The sequence below is a fragment of the Pleurodeles waltl genome, chromosome 5 (genome assembly GCF_031143425.1).
Source record: "Pleurodeles waltl isolate 20211129_DDA chromosome 5, aPleWal1.hap1.20221129, whole genome shotgun sequence".
Classification (NCBI taxonomy): domain Eukaryota; kingdom Metazoa; phylum Chordata; class Amphibia; order Caudata; family Salamandridae; genus Pleurodeles; species Pleurodeles waltl.
This window is the reverse complement of record NC_090444.1, coordinates 152731743-152749055: the sequence shown is the minus strand read 5'-3', so window position 1 is coordinate 152749055 and position 17313 is coordinate 152731743. Positions and strand designations below refer to the sequence as shown.

The 17313-nt window shown below is 43.7% G+C and overlaps 1 protein-coding gene across 1 annotated transcript in view; it reads right to left on the bottom strand.

Moving 5' to 3' along the window:
* NVL (nuclear VCP like) overlaps positions 1–17313 on the bottom strand; it is a 359132-nt gene that overhangs the window by 204883 nt on the left and 136936 nt on the right. Inside the window, exons 13-14 of the mRNA XM_069233825.1 lie at positions 3751–4024; positions 1873–2091 (exon numbers count right to left, since the gene is read on the bottom strand). Of these exons, the coding sequence (XP_069089926.1) occupies positions 1873–2091; positions 3751–4024 (493 nt within the window). The remainder of the gene's footprint in view (positions 1–1872; positions 2092–3750; positions 4025–17313) is intronic.

Genomic DNA, 17313 nt, shown 5'->3' with positions numbered 1-17313 from the left:
TGGCTGATGAGGGGTGAAACCCTGAAACCGGTCCCAGGATGCTTGTTTCCGGTCCAGTGAGGACCTGGCTTGGCAGTTCGGCAGACTGATTTGCATATGGCTGGGTCCAAACTGGGGTGGCATGGTGAGCAAAAGAACGATGGATTAAACCCAGATCTATGACTGGGGGTGAGTGTTTGACAATGTTCAGCATTCCGTCCATCACTTGTTGTTTTTGCTTTGTCACACTGTAGGTAGCACCATCCGTCACGTCAGTAGTCATGGTGACTTGATCAAAAATTTCTAAGTTAGGTGTTGTCAGTGGAACTAATGCGAGATCATCATCCACCCTCCCCAAGATCGGAGAGGCGACAGTGTTGGTATAGATAACTTGAAGCGGAACATCTTCCCCCAGTAGTCAGAGGGATTCGGGAACTACTGGACATTCCTCCTGGTCTGCTGTGTAGAAGCAAAATAATTCTGCTTTCCACATTGCACCAAATCTAGAAGCAGACCCCATCTGGTTAGAAAGCAGTGCACTTCTTTTTACTTTTCGAGGACCATTTATTTATGGATCTTACAGGGTCTGCGTCTATAATGTGCTTTCGACCTTAGACCAACTACTGAATCAGATTCGGACTGATAATAAAGCATAGTGCTTTCAAACGTAGACCAACTACTCAATCAGACTCTGGCTGGTCAGTAAGCAGTGTGCTTTCAAATGTGGATCCATAATGAAACAGACCCGAGCTGGTCCAAAAAGTACAGTTCTTTCAAACGTGGACCAATGTAGAAACAGACCCTGACTAATCATAATGCACATGGACCAAAAATACAACCAGAGCCTTGCTGATCATTAAACTTGGCACTTTCAAACTTGAACCAAACATAGAAAGGCTGATATCTGTTAACAGTGGCATGTCTACGCAGCACATTACGCTACCTGGGAAAGGTTGATGTGCTAACCACCAAACCAGAACTTGGCCAAGAAGCAGGAACCGTTCATATCCGACTTGTAAGGAATCTTAAATTATTCTGTAAGTAACAAAGCAAATCGCTACCATTCCGTAATAGCATCACAGTTTACGTAACAACCTGTAGAGTGTCTAAGTGCGAAAATGCACGTCTGTTGAAGGAAAGTCCACGATGATTACAAATAACAAAGGAGGTGAATTTAGAAAAGCAGTGTTGAGGAAGACCAACATTTGTAGTATCAGATTCACTGGATCAGCCGAGACAGGCTTAAGAGTTTCATTATTAAGTTAATTTACAGTGACTTAATATTCAATGTGAGGATACGAAAAGTACAGTGCAATAATGCAAATTCTTTGAAATGGCGCTGTGCTATCCTAAGAAGGAAACTGGCACACTCGTGCACTGCTGCTGCAGGGCCGGACCTTCAGCAAAGCCCTGAAGTTTAACCCGAGTGGCGGGAAAGGGTGTCAAAGAGTTATGGGGTGTGTTACTTATAATTATTGAATTTCAGTGGTTTTAGTTTTTATATTGTTGTTAATTTTTAAGGAATTTCTATTTTTTTTTTAAATAAAGCTCACTTGCCAGAAATACAGATTACTGAATAACAAAATTGTGGGCGTTTGAGCAGCATTAACTCTAATAAAATGCCATTTAATCATATTGGTAAATCTCTGCACTGGCCAAAGGATTTACTACAGCTCGATATGATGGTGGCTGTTTAACTGGGCTGAAAAAAACATTATCTAAATTGCATTAGGCCACTGAGAGCCTAGGTAGCCATGAACTACAAAACTTCTGGCAAACATGACTGCTTCGATCATCTGTGCACGCGGCCAGTCTTGAAATACTGAGTAAAAATTAAACATAACTAATACAAGAATAAGACAGTAAAAGCTAATGTGTGTCCCAATAACTTACTAAAATGGCCATGGTAAGTTCCTCCCGAATCTCTTCCAGCGCTCCAATATCAGCCCAGGTTACATCCGGGACCGTGGCAAAGCCTTCTCTCTTGGCCGAAGGCTGAACCGAATCTAGGGCCACAATAAAATCATTCATTTCGATGCAGAGAGTCTGCAGCTGATCTTCATCCAGCGGCATCTGTCGCTTCAGCAGTTCCAGAAGTTTCTGAAGTTCAACCTGCTGGTCAAACGCAGAAGGTCACCACAACGTCTACCAGAGCTATAACCGCGTCAACTCTGTGCACAACACAATTTTACTGTTTTTTTTTTTTTTGTTTTTTTTAACACAGCTCCAATAATATTTGTGGATGCATCTATTTTGCAAAACTAGATCTGGGAGCAGTGAATCATGAAGAACACGCAGGCCGATGTATATGAACAGATACACAGGTTGGGGGCATGACAGGGTATTTGGAGCTGTTTGTTATTGTTTGCAATTGTGCTTCAGAAACTGCAGGGTAAGTATCTAGGCAAAATCAGAGTTAGCACCCTCTTGCGTTTTATGATCTCTTCCTCCACTTATTCTGAGGTCACCTTTTTGCCTACATCCTGTAAACCCCTTACCCGCCCTGTGCTTGCCGTCTCTTTAGTAAATCAAGTTTGCCCCTCAACAGAGCTCACACACATAACACACCTAGTTTGCATCATGTGCATACCTCATATGAGTTCAATTTCCTAAAAGCAAGCATGCTTTCATGACATTCTTCATACCACATCTACCCATGGGTAGATAGAGTAGGAACATAAAAATAAAATAAAAAAAAAACCTGAGGATCAGTTTTTATGAAGCCCTCCTACTCAACAAGCAGAGAGAGTGAAGGTAACTAATGACCAGAAGTAAGTCTTGATCTTGCTACCAGCATTCATTACATACCTGGACAGAAAGATGGCATTAGCAATTCTGATCAAACATGGCTTTAAATTAATTCGTAGCTAAACATGTAGCTAACCTTTTCTGAAAAAAAATCCATCACCTCTCTACCAAGAACGCAGAACCGAACAATACCTGCTGAGGCGACATTTCCCTTTTAGAGGGACATTTAACAGCACTAGATTATTTTTGAAGTTTTATACCTCATGACTAAAAGGATCTCCAATTAAGCCTTACAATATCATGGCAAATAATGGAAATGTATTCCGCTAACCAGGGGTATGTTCCTTGTAATGATACGTTCATACCCCAAGAGGAAAGCTGGTGTGCTGACTGACGTACATGTTGGTGGCCTCCTGTAATCATGGAGTTGGCCCTGGACAACACTTAAATGGGACCTTCTAGCCTTCATCAACCCACATCTTGCGCCTGCCTCATGTGTTCAGAGTAGGGCTGCCCAGTGGCCTGCCACTGTTCCCGGCCCTACTCCCGACGGCCAGCAGGAGTGTGGATGGTGCTGGGTGGCCACGGCAGGAAGTTGCTGGTTCCCCTCCACTCCGACCAGAAGTCTATTCACCAGACCGGTTTCCGGATGTTGTTCTACTCCCTGATGAACTCCTTCAGATGAGTTCAGCGTTTCTACCCCTCTGTTGCCAGACACCAGTGCAAATTTGCAATTACCAGTTAGGGTTATTCCCTTGTGACAAAAGATCTTTAGGAATCCCTTACGCTCAACCATATAACACATTACCGCAGTTGAGTTCATGGGATTGTTTAGTCACACATGTACGATAAAACTCAATGCAATCATGATCTCAATTCACTTTACTAGAAAAAAAACTCTACTGAACTGGATTCTGCCCTGGACACTTTTTTTTTAATTTTTATTTTTTTATATTATTTATTTTGAGCAGAAGTGTAAGTACTTCCATCACTACAAAGAGACACTCTGAAATGACGGCATACCTTTATAGGGAACACGGTCTGACACGCCTCCTCTCTGGCACGCCCGGACGTCTGCATGACATTTTGCACTCCTTCATCCATTTCATCTGCGGCGGAAACCATACTGGATTGTTCTTGCTCCAGATTAATGAGCACCCTGTTGACGGCACACATGGCAGCTTCCCGGCACAGTGCCATCAGGTCAGCCCCCACATACCCTGGGGTCATATGGGCCAGGTAATGGAAGTCAAATGCGTCAGGAAGTTTCAGCTTTCGGCACAAAGTCTTCAAAATCCTGAAAAAATATTTAAAGATTTGCATTATTTTCCACCATTAAAGACTACATTTATTTTGCAATGGATGTTCAGAAGAGATGGTAGCTTTAGGTGTCACATCAGCACATCTGGACTACAGCCTGATCTACAACCAAACAGTTCCTGTAATGAATGACTTGGAGCTCTCTCAAGCAAAGCTCACTAAGAGACTCATTCATTCCACGGTCGCAAGCATTGTATCCTGTAAGTATCTCCCCTTTCACGAAGTTACTAATACCAAGGGCATCAGAAAGACCAGGGCACATAGTTAACACCTATTGCATGTGGAATCTTCAGGGACCCTTGGGAACTGAGGAACTGTCAAGGAAAATCAGTAATTCTAGTCCTGATTCCCCCGATTATTCTAAATTTCCCTCAGAATGTCACAAAGAAGGTTCACCTATCGCCTGTCCAGGAAAAGACACCAGAGAGGCGACATAACTTCAGATCTCGTATTTCCGATCAGACATGCAACTTCTGCTGCTGCCCCATCAGAATGATCAGGTACTTCCCAATGAAGGCATTCACATAATTTTTAGCAGTTTATTTAGAATTATATGAAAAACAGACTCATGTGCTCTTGGAAATCAGCAATGAGGAATATGTATCTTAAAACTGGACTGGTGAAAGCTATTAAGATTTGACTCGCCCCCCACCCCCCCAATATCCTAGTAATGAATATGAAGTTTGAAGGTGCAGCATTTTCTAGTTTCGGGAAATATGCAAACATTTTTAATGTCAATTGTTTCTATTTCATACACCTATATACATGTTTGACTGGAAATCTGCACCACGTGCAGCCAAAAAAGACTGGAACACGATTTGTGAAGCACCGAAAATGTACAACACAGCCCAGGAAACAATAATAAGAAAAATGAATAACTCGTTTTTTTTGTAGACATTGCTTCACTACATGAAGTTGTTCCATTTCCAAGAGATGTAAATAAAAAGACTGATTATTAACGAATTTAATTGCACTCAGCCAGCCATTCTTGGTATAAGGTACAGTGCAGCAGAGATCAGTGGCAGGAGTTGTCCTCACTGACTCATCCTGGCGGTTTTGTAACACGCAGGATGACTGCAGAATCAATGTGCCACTGCTGGCCACGTGCCGAAAGAGGACTTAAAAATAGAAATCCGAACATCCAGGGAGTGTTGCCTAATATAAAAAAAGTTTCAGAACGGTTGCACCCAAGAAAAGAGCTCAAATATTCATAAAAATGAATATCATATCTGAGGTAACGAAGAGTGGCATTAGGCAAAAACCAATTCAGCTGCAAAATGAAAAAAATAAAAATCTATTAATGCTACTGGCAGCTTACCTCTGCAGTAAAATAACAGACACGCATTTTCTACAGTTTTCGTTTATTTTCTTTCCTGTTCTACAACTGTTAAATTCCAGTGTAATTTTGATCATGACAAAGTATGTATTCAGCAAATACAGAAACTGCCTAAAGCCTGGAACTGTCGTCAAAAAAGGAGTCCACGTGGTGAACAAACCTAGACCTGCCCGCGGGCACGCCCGTTTCACTTACAACAGTGGTGGGTGGCGGTGTGGCATCAACGTGAGCCATCCTCTTCTTAAGCCACCAGGTGCCATTATAAACCGAGTTATATCTGGCAGGGCACTCGGAGAACTGAACGTTGGCCACTGAAATAGGTGGTCATTTAAAGCACCTACAAACGGATCACGAATACTATAAACTGGGGCGTACCTTGGTCAATAAGATTAGGTGGGGTGAGCTTCGGATTCCCCAACACTCACGCGGGGATACCTGTTAAAGAGCCAAGCAGGGCGTGAGGGGGGTCTAAGGGGCAGTATAAGTGACACGTGGGAGGACCGCTAGTGGCACTTAAAACTCAACATTTCAATCTAGTGAGAGAGAGGGTTTCAGTGTAGGTATGTAAAAAAAAAAACAGGAGAAACCCGACAGACGCTTCATCACACTTGACTGAAAACCCTGGTACCCAACTATTTACTACAGAATAGATTTTTTAGGAGGCCGTAACAACCCAAAACTCTTCCCCCCCCCCCCCCCGAGCTATGCACCTAACGTTAAAGCGCTATTTGACAAAAAAGTTATTATTATTAACCTCTTCGCTTCCAGACCTTTTTCCCCTCAGGGGCCAGGCCTTTTTTTTGGCTACTTGGGGCAGTTGGCACTTAGGCCCTCATGCCTTTTTCTCCACATAAGCTACCCATGCCAAATTTGCGTCCTTTTTTTCCAACATCCTAGGGATTCTAGAGGCACCCAGAGTTTGTGGATTCCCCTAGAGGAGTCCAAGAAATTAGCCAAAGTACAGTGAAAAGTTTGTTTTTTAATAAAAAATAAAAAAATGGGAAGAAAGGGCTGCAGAAGAAGGCTTGTGTTTTTTCCCCCTGAAAATGGCATCAACAAAGGGTTTGTGGTGCTAAAATCACCATCTTCCCAGCTTTCAGGAACAGGCAGACTTGAATCACAAAACCCAATTTTTCAACATAATTTTGCCATTTTACTGGGACATACCCCATTTTTACTATTTTTTATGCTTTCACCCTCCTCCTTCCAGTTAGTGACAGAAATGGGTGTGAAACCAATGCTGGATCCCGGGCAGCTAAACATTTCTGAAAAGTAGACAAAATTCTGAGTTCAGCAAGGGGTCATTTGTGTAGTTCCTACAAGGTTTTCCTACAGAAAATAACAGCAGAAATAAAAACAAATATTGAAATTGAGGTGAAAAAAAACAGCCATTTCTCTCCACATTTTACTCTGTCACTTTTTCCTGCGATGTCGGATTTTTAAAAGCAATATACAGTTACGTCTGCTGGACTCTTCTGGTTGCGGGGATATTTATGGCTTGTAGGTTCATCAAGAACCCTAGGTACCCAGAGCCAATAAATGAGCTGCACCTTGCAATGGGTTTTCACTGTATACTGGGTATACAGCAATTTATTTGGTAACATTTAAAGAGTCAAAAATAGGTATCAAGGAAACTTTGTATTTCCAAAATGAGCACAAGATAAGATGTTGAGAAGCAGTGGTTATTTGCACATCTCTGAATTCCTGGGTCCCCATTCTGGCATGTGAATTACAGGGCATTTCTCAAATAGACGTCTTTTTTACACATTGTCTTACATTTGGAAGGAAAACATGTAGAGAAAGACAAGGGACAATAACATTTGTTCTTCTGTTCTGTGTTCCCTCAAGTATCCCGATACAAATGGTACCTCACTTGTGTGGGTATGCCTAATGCCCGTGACAGGAAACGCACCATGGACACATCACATTTTTACATTGAAATCTGACATGTTTTTTAGGAAAGAGGCTAGCTGTAGATTTTGGCCTCTAGCTCAGCCGGCACCTAGGGAAACCTAACAAACCTGCACATTTTTTAAAACTAGACACTTAGGGAAATCCAGGATGGGGTGACTTGTGGGGCTCTCACCAGGTTCTGTTACCCAGAGTCCTTTGCAAACCTCAAAATTTGGCCAAAAAACAAAAACACTTTTTCCTCACATTTCGGTGATAGAAAGTTCTGGAATCCGAGAGGTGCGACAAATTTCCTTCCACCCAACATTCCCCCAAGTTTTCCGATAAAATGGTACCTCACTTGTGTGGGTAGGACTAGTGCCCGCGACAGGAAATGCCCCAAAACACAATATGGACACACCACATTTTCCTAAAGAAAACTTACCTGTTTTTTTCGCAAAGTGCAGACAGTTTGCAGAGAGCTCTGACATTGAATCTATGGACCCACTGTACCAGCTGTGACGTGATGATCCTTTTTGAAGGCTAACATTCGGACACAATGCACTAATTAGTCTATTTCCAAAAGGCCATAAAACACCCTTTTAATAACCTTAGGAAGGGCTAGAAACGTCTAGGTGCTACAACCACTTTTATTTGTTGGGTGAATTTAACATTTTTCCTCTGACATTTCCCTAAAAGCACGCACCCATCCAGTTATTTGTCTCTTATAATCAATAGCAACACCAGCTATGGTCTCAGACACTGTCCCAGAATGAGGGCAGTGATGTTTATATTCAAATTGAAATAATTATAAGGTGAAACAATAAAACTTACTTACAAATTGAAAATTAAAATCTGTTTTCAGATAGTCTTGTTGCTTCCTAGTGCTGTAAGTAATCACACACTTATTTCTTTGAAGATGTAACTACAAAAAGTTTAAAACAAGCAACATACTACCAATAAACTGTATAATATTTATTTAAGTAGGCAGGAGCTGGTTAATGCCAGAGCTGCATTTAATTAGGGTGTTGTGTCTCAAGGATGGCAAATTTGTAAGCCATTACAGAGCGTGAGAAAAGGAGATATCAGTAAACCTATGTGGGTGTAATATACACATGCACACAACTTGTACATTATTTCTGCTCTACAGTTTAGAGAGAGGAACTGATTGTGCCAGAAGATACAGATGAGCAGTGTGTGTATAAGTGGGGTTATGGGCGAGGTGAGAATCCAACTCATACGTGCCGTACATCACATGACCCTCCCCACAAGTAAGCAGTGGTGGAAGGAGGGAACCTATGAAACAGAAGGGTGACACGGGCTCACATCCTTCTGTCATAAATGTCTTTTCTCCAACTTTCTTCAACTAGACAAATGCAAAAACAGATGATGGACGGAATGCGAAAAAAATCAAACATTCACCCCCAGTTGCAGATCTGGGTTTAATCAGGCCTGGCAGTTCGGGCTAGACTGTTCCCATAGGGAGCAGGGTCAATACTGATTTGCATATGGCTGGGTGCCTAGCTGTGGATTTTGGCCTCTAGCTCAGCGGGCAACTAGGGAAACCTATTGAACCTGTGCATTGTTTAAAACTAGACACCTAGGGGTATCCAGGATGGGGTGACATGTGGGGCTCTCACCAGGTTCCTTGACCCAGAATCCTTAGCAAACCTCAAAATGTGGCAAAAAACAAACAAAACACTTTTCCCTCACATTTCGGTGCTCCAAAGTTATGGAATCTGAGGGGAGGCCACAAACTTCCTTCTACCCAGAATTCCCCAGTATCTCCCGATGAAAATGGTACCTCACTTGTGTGGGTGGGGCTAGTGCCTGCGACAGGAAATGCCCCAAAACACTACGTGGACCCATCAAAATGATCAAATACAAAACTACCTGTTTTTGCGGGGGAGGGAGGCACCTGCGTTTTTGGTCCTGGGCTCAGCAGCCACCTAGGGAAACCTACCAAACCCAGACATTTCTGAAAACTAGAAACTCAAGGGAGTCCAGGAAGGTGTGACTTGTGTGAATCCCCCAGTGTTTTCTTACCCAGAATCCTCAGAAAACCTCAAATTTAGCTAAAAAAAAGAAATCACATTTTTCCAACATTTATGTGTGGGATCACCGCACCGGCACAAACTTCCCACCACCCAACGTTCCCCCTCAGTCTTCCGATAAAAATTATACCTCACTTGTGTAGGTGGGCCAAGTGCCTGTGACAGGGAGGAGCCAAAAACAGGTCAAAATTGAGGGGGAACCAAAGCGGGTCAAAAAGGGCAGTTTGAAGAAAAAAAAAAAAACGTTTTTAGGCTGACAAGTGGGGCAGAATTTTTATTGGTATAGATGCAACAATGCTGGGTGGTAGGAAATTTGTGTATTCCTGCAGATTCCAGAAGGTTCCATCACAAAAATGTAGGGAAAATGTGCGATTTCAAGCAAGGTGGGAGGTTTGCAGGGCATTGCGGGTAGGAACATGGTGCGGGGTGCATGTGAAGCACACCACCCTGGACTCACCCAGATGTTTTGTTTTCAGATGTGTCTAGGTCTCGTAGATTTTTCTACATGGCAGCATCCCAAAGTACAAAAAGTGCAGCCCTCACCATTCCAAGTGGGACGATTTTGAGAGTTAGTCAAGCTCTCATGGTCCAAATGTAAAACCAAAACCTAAAATAATCAAATGTCCTCTTGCTTGCTCTTGGGTTAAGATCTTTTAGTGTGCGGGGGAGAGCTGAAAGACTGTTACCCCTTCAGTTGGGTGGGGGCATAACCATGCACATACAGGTGGGTAGCCACCACCCCACTATTTTTTTGTTTTAATTCCCTGGCATCTAGTAGGCTTTCTGCCCCCCCCCGGGGAGCGGATCAGGGGTAAATCCCCATCTACCCACAGGTGGGCAGAACAACTTTGTCCCCGTTTATTTGGGGTGGGGGTATGGCCATACCCCTACCCCTCTTTTTTTTTTTTTTTAATCTTCCCTGGTCTCTGCTGGGCTTTCTGACCACCCTTGGGGGCAGATTGACCTTCCAAAAATAGCATGCGCAACCCCCCCCCCCAAATCCCTGGTGTCTAAGTGGTTTCTGCCCTTCTTGGGGGCAGATTGGCCTACTTAAAATAAGCCAATCTGCCCCCAAGAGGGGCAGAAGTAGCCTAAAATAAATTTGCACCCCAGAGGAGCTACTCTTGCCTAAGGGGTCGCTCACCTTGCGTGAAACTGGTGTAAAAAAAAAAAATCCTTGGTGTCTAGTGGTTTCTGCCCCCCTTGTGGGCAGACTGGCTAAAGAATTTTTCCCCAAGGGGAGTGACCCCTGCCCAGGCGGTCGCTCCCCACATCTAATTTCTTTTTTTTTTAAATTATCCGTAGTGCCTAGTGGCTACTGTCACCCCCCCCCCCACCCCCAGGGGGCAGAAGATCAGCCTAAGTATTTCTCTTCCGATCTGTGCTGGAAGCTTAGCTTCCAGCAAGGTGGGGGTGGCCTCTGATGAGGTCAGCGAGTGATCACGCGCTGACGTCATCAGATGTCACTGGCGGGGCGGGTCGGGGGGGGCAGGGGTAGGGTGGAAGGGGAAGCGATTTCCCTTCCATCCCTGCCCATGGAAGAGGGATCCAAAGCCCTCGGGTGGAGCGCTAGCGCCTCCCCTGAGGGACAGTACCAGGACGAGGCGATTACGTCACTGGCACCTGAGCGCCACGGCCGAGGACGAGACCACCTCGTCCTAGGCACCCGAGGGGTTAAACATAAAGTGGTCTCGACCATGTAGTATGATGCAGGATGTTGTAGACCTGTGTCTGTGGGTACCAGGGAGAACCAAAGGGGAACCCTATGCCATGCTTTGCCTCACTCCCACACATTTCCCACACCCGCAAAGCAAAACTAGAGGTTGCTCATTCTCCTACATCACACCTAAGACATGGAAGAACCTCTCGCAACACATCACAGCCACCCCCTCATTTTTTGAGCTCCGCAAGAAGCTGAAGACCTGGTTCTTTGCATAAGCACCCTGAGGACCACACACCTGCCCAAGCGCCTGGATACCTTCTCAGGTGATCAGTTCACTATACAAATCAATCTAACATAACAGAGAGCAGGCTAATGGTTTGGTCTCCTACTGCACCTGGATAAACAGGAAGGGTAAACTAGAGGACTCTGCATGAAACCCCAGTTTAATACAAGTTTCTGTGGAGCCTTAAGGTGGAGTGATTCGGCAGGAGGAACACAGTTTGCAGGGAGCCCTGACAGTGAAACTATGGACCCACTGTACCAGCTGTGACGTGATGATCCTTTTTGAAGGCTAACATTCGGACACAATGCACTAATTAGTCTATTTCCAAAAGGCCATAAAACACCCTTTTAAGAACCTTAGGAAGGGCTAGAAACGTCTAGGTGCTACAACCACTTTTATTTGTTGGGTGAATTTAACATTTTTCCTCTGACATTTCCCTAAAAGCACGCACCCATCCAGTTATTTGTCTCATATAATCAATAGCAACACCAGCTATGGTCTCAGACACTGTCCCAGAATGAGGGCAGTGAAGTTTATATTCAAATTGAAATAATTATAAGGTGAAACAATAAAACTTACTTACAAATTGAAAATAAAAACCTGTCTTCAGATAGTCTTGTTGCTTACTAGTGCTGTAAGGAATCACACACTTATTTCTCTCAAGATGTAACTACAAAAAGTTTAAAACAAACGACAGACTACCAATAAACTGTACAATATTTGTTTAAGTAGGCAGGAGTTGGTCAATGGCAGAGCTGCATTTAATTAGGGTGTTGTATCTCAAGGATGGCAAATTTGTAAGCCATTACAGAGAGTGAGGAAAGGAGAGATCAGTAAATCTACGAGGGTGTAATATACACACGCACGCAACTTGTACATTATATCTGCTCTACAGTTTTAACGAGAGGAACTGAATGTGCCTGAAGATACAGATGAGCAGTGTGTATCAGTGGGGTTATGGGAGGAGTGAGAATCTAACTAATACGGACCGTACATCACATGACCCTCCCCACAGGTAAGCAGTGGTGGAAGGGATGAAACAGAAACAGTGACACAGGGCTCACATCCTTCTGTCATAAATGTCTTTCTTCAACTAGGCAAAGGCAAAAACAATACATGATGAATGAAATGCAGAACAAATCAAACGTTCACCCCCCTGTCACATATCTGAGTTTAATCCATCAGGCCTGGCAGTTTGGGCTGGACTGTTCCCATAGGAAGCAGGTTCAAGACTGATTTGCATATGGCTGGGTCCAAACTTGGGTGGCATGGTGAGCAAAGGAACGATGGATTTAACCCAGATATGTGACTGGGGGTGAGTGTCTGAAAAGTTTCAGCACTCCGTCCATCACCTTGTTGTGTTGCTATTTTCCTCAACTACACGTCACCCACCGTTTAGGAAGTTGTGGTTATGGCCATCGTTCTCCTTGCTTTTCATTACAGGTGTTGCTGCCTTTTCATGAAAGCATGAGCAGCAGTCACCCAAGTCTCCACTGTTTGCTTCCCTACCTCTTAAACCTACAGCATCAGGCCAAGGACAGCAGGCTCCCCTGAATCCGTAACTCAGTGACAAAGTCCTTCACTCTTGTCAATGCTCCTAGAACGTTCACTGTACTTCACGATCCCTCAAGTCAAGGTTCTCTATGGGTCTTTTCATGTCGCAGCTGTAGGCTTGACTTCTCGCTCTCACTGAAGGGCAACTTAGGAACGACCCGGTGTGCGCATGTAGAGTGCTCATGTGTACTGTGTGTTGTAGGGTAGTGTAGTGATCCTGTCTCTACTTTGAAAGGTTCACCACCGTGGAATGGAGCAGACTGGCCAGGCTGCAACTATCAGCCATAACTACTGAAGCACTGACTGGCACTTAAACAAGCTGCTCATGTGCTCCTTCTCTTCCTCTCATCCCAGTTGTACCACCTGCATGCTCACCAGCCACCACTGAGAAGCTGGCCCTTACACCTTCCAAAGTACAGAGGCCACCATCTTGGAGACCACTTACCTTCTAGCGTGCCAGAGTCCAGGGTCTTTTGCTACAGCACACCTCTCAGGGTACCAATCTGGAATCTGCCGGTTCTCCTTTGTTTCCCCAACTCAGCAGCTTCAGTAAGTTAAAACGCGGGTCTTGGGTGGGATGAGGGGCCCCAGAACCCGAGCACTCCCGAGCCCCAAACTCCACAGAGATGTGGCTCGCCAGATCCGCAAAAGCAAAAACTCAATCCAACTGGGAGTTTGAATAACTCCCTAGAAGAAGCCTCATGCTGTTAGCTGTTAGACAAGATTGCCCCTGGAACTTTGAAGTAAGCTTTTGACTTGTTATCAGTGGGTGATGAGTTCACCTAAATCTCACAGTTTAGGACAGGCACAGGAGGCTAGTATCATACACTGGATCTGGTACATGCAAGACAGGGCTAGAGTCACTGCAGCCCTACATGAACAGGTGTCACAAGCCCCTTTTCAGGATGTGGATAGGGTGCAGGGAGTACCACAGGTAAAAGAGTCACCAGTGAAATTGAGTGCACCATTTGAATTTGTGTCCCCTGAGGATAAAAAGCATGTTTGTTTGACTAATGATTCATTGACTGAAGAGTTGTTGTCTAGCACGGGAGAAGGAAAAGAGTTGTACAATGTGTGTCAGACTTTAAAGCAAGAGCTGCTTGAGATTTGTCATTTTTACACTGATTCTTGGTTCACTGCCAATGGTTTAGCCGTTTGGTTTTCCACATGGCTTGTACATAACTGGTTCAATTCCCTTGCAGATGTTAAAGAGAAAAGTACAGAAATGTCCACCCAGAATTCTGACTTAATGGGGATGGCTAAGTGGGTGCACCAGAAATGTGGACATCTGGGAGAAAAAGCCACTTACAGGTGGGCAGAGATGAGAGGGATGCACATTCCCCTAGATTTGATAAAAACTGTGCAGCACGCACAAGAGCAATCTGTCCCACAAACAGTCAAAGATCAGTTGGAGACAGGAAAGTTACCAGGACAGATATGGCAAACTGATCAGGTTTTAGGGGGACTTATTTCTGCAAATTACCAAGGAGAAATCAAAATTATGCTGATAACTAGAAAATAATCTGATTTGTTCATACAGATCGGAGACATAATTACCCAATTTGTCAAAAGTGCAGTGAATGGAGGTTTGGTAAAGAAGGAGTCTGCCCCAGCCCTTCTGACAGTGCAAGAAAAGGGAAGCTGTGGTGCAGCAGATAAAAACCTCAGTGCTAAGGTGTAGGTTGAAGCCCCAAGTGACCCTCCAGAACCTGCAGAAATTCTAACAAAGGGCCCAAAAAATGTCCTGCTGATTATAAAACAGGGAAAGGAAGAGGAAGGGCACATTTCAGATGACAAATGTTATTTGCAAGAAAAGTCATACTTTTTTCTTTTGCAGATTCTACCACATCTCGCCACTGACCATGAGTGTGCTGTGTGGTCTCCCTACAGGTGTGTGTGTGTGTGTGTGGGGTCGGAGGAGGGACCGAACCCCCAACCTGAACCTGATTGATTAAAGTTCAAACCCCATGGATCCATTTTGCGCAACTGGTGCCTTCAGTTCAAGTTCAACTTGTTTGATTACATTCTTCCACTGGAACTAAGCAACTGTGTTTTTTCGTGTGGAACTCTGACTTTCGCTTACATTCCAGCAAACCTTTCAGGTGGACTGTGTACCTTTACATGAGTAGAACTCATGCTACATCCACTCGCTGTTTTAGAGACACTGTTCAATTAGTTATTATCCCTATCAGAGTATATAAGTTTCAGTCTTTTCTGTGTAGATGTATCTGATGTGAAAGGTTTATGAGATCAATATGTTAATCCACTTCCATTGCTTTACAGTGATTGCTTTGATCATTCAGATCTGATTTGCTTATAATGTTTTTTGTGTTGATGTTTTTGTTTGAAATAAGAGGTATGTAAACAATAATTCATTGGTCATAGGGTGGAATGTGATGCTATTAATTGTGTTTTGACCAATGACTTTGTGTTTCACCATTGCGCATATTAGTTGCTCAATGTTCACCAGTAGCACATTACATGTTGTATTCAGTTTAGCTGCCTATTGGCTTTGACATGGCATTAGACATTACATTTGGTATTTGGGTTAGCTGCCTATTGGCTTTGACATGGCATTAGCCATTACATTCTGTATTCAGTTTAGCTGCCTTGTGGCTTTGACATGGCATTAGACATTACATTTGGTATTTAGGTTAGCTGCCTATTGGCTTTAACGTGGAGTTAGACATTGCAGTTGAGACAATGCAGATGAGCTGTGTTTTTCCAAGCTGTGTTTTTCACACCAGACCCTAGCTGATAAGAGCACGTAGATTTTGTGTTTACCTCTCAATCCAGTCTGAGAACGAGTGAGGCTCGGAGAATTGGCCACTCTCCAAGTTTCTTCGGTTCTCACACTGAGTTTGCTTTTAAGGATGGCTCTGGACTACAGCAGAGTTAGATTGAGTCTGCTTTGACTTCAGACAGGAACAGAGACGTCAGTTGCCTGTCTCCCGTTTGGGTAGAAAATCTCTTTCTTGCAGTTGAACCGGAGTCATCAACTTGCAGGTCCCAGAAAGATGAAGCTGAGCTATAGGCCCTATGGTGATGCAATTTTGACTTTTATGCTTTGCTTTGAAGCTATGCTATAATATAATCACATGTATTTGCGGTGTGCATTGCAACTGAGAAGTACTTTGATATATTTTGCTTTCATTGCTGCTACTACTTTTGAACGTGTGCTGCCAATCTACTAATTTCGTCTCTCAGGAACCTCGTGGCGAAGTAATAATAACAATAAATGTCTTCTTTAAACTCAGAAGTGCATTCCAGAAAGGTTCTGTAAGCTCGGTTATGAGATAAGAGCAGGAAAGCAGAACAGGATGGTAGGTATCTACACTCCTTGAAGTACGTGCTGCAAGTGCTCCATGTGAAGCACATTGCATCCTCTTGCTAAAAAGAATCTCAGTTGCTGCTAGAATTTTTAATTGTATGAGTGCATTCGGACTTTTACTTAAAACCTTTACGTAAAACAGCTGTATTGTGGTTTAACATGTGGTACCTGTGACATCATCGTTTTTGAATTTGCATACTTTGCACACTTCCCCTCATACTTCGAGGGTGGCGCGCTAGCGAAGAGCTCAGGAGGCGGGGCTTAACTGAATCTGCCCATATGTGCAGGCCCGCGGCACAGACGCTAGGTATCTACACTCCTTGCCGTACGTGCTGCAAGCGCTCCATGTGAAGCACATTGCATCCTCTTGCTAAAAAGAATCTCAGTTGCTGCTAGAATTTTTAATTATGAGTGCATTCTTACTTTTACTTAAAACCTTTACGTAAAACAGCTGTATTGTGGTTTAACCTGTGGTACCTGTGACATCATTGTTTTTGGAATTTGCATACTTTGAACACTTCCACTAATACTTCGGAGGTGCAGCGCTAGTTGTTGGGCTCAGGAAGAGCTCAGGAGGCGGGGCTTAACTGAATCAGCCCTTATGTGCAGGCCCATGGTGTAAATATCCATTTCCCCCAACTAAGCCTCTTTCTGCGGACTTCTTGAAAAGTCTTAGATACACACACAGGCCTGGCAGTCACTGTCTTGACCCTACCCACTTGTTTGGTCCAGTTGCCTGTATATATTGCAAAGAGGTACTTGAACTTACCTATGATGAAAAAATGGGTTACACTTGTGTCCCTGAGGACACATAGTGACTGGTCTCTGGATCTCTCTCCTGCGGTCTGATAAAGACACGCTCACTGAGTAAACATGCGCAAGATATTCAAGAACTGACTACTGTTTCTAATTTCGATCTCTTATTCTTAACCGAAACATGACTTAAACCTTGGTGTAACCCAGAGCTAGCCATTACCCTTCCCCTTGGTCCTGGGTACATAATAGTAAGACGAGACACAGAGGAAGGTCAAGAAGGAGGAGTTGCTATTATTTTTCAATAGAACTTCTAGTGCAGTTCTTATAATACTGACTATTAAAGGAGCAGAAAGCAAGGGCTTTTGTTTTTAAATTACCCCGCCATTCTCGTACTATAGC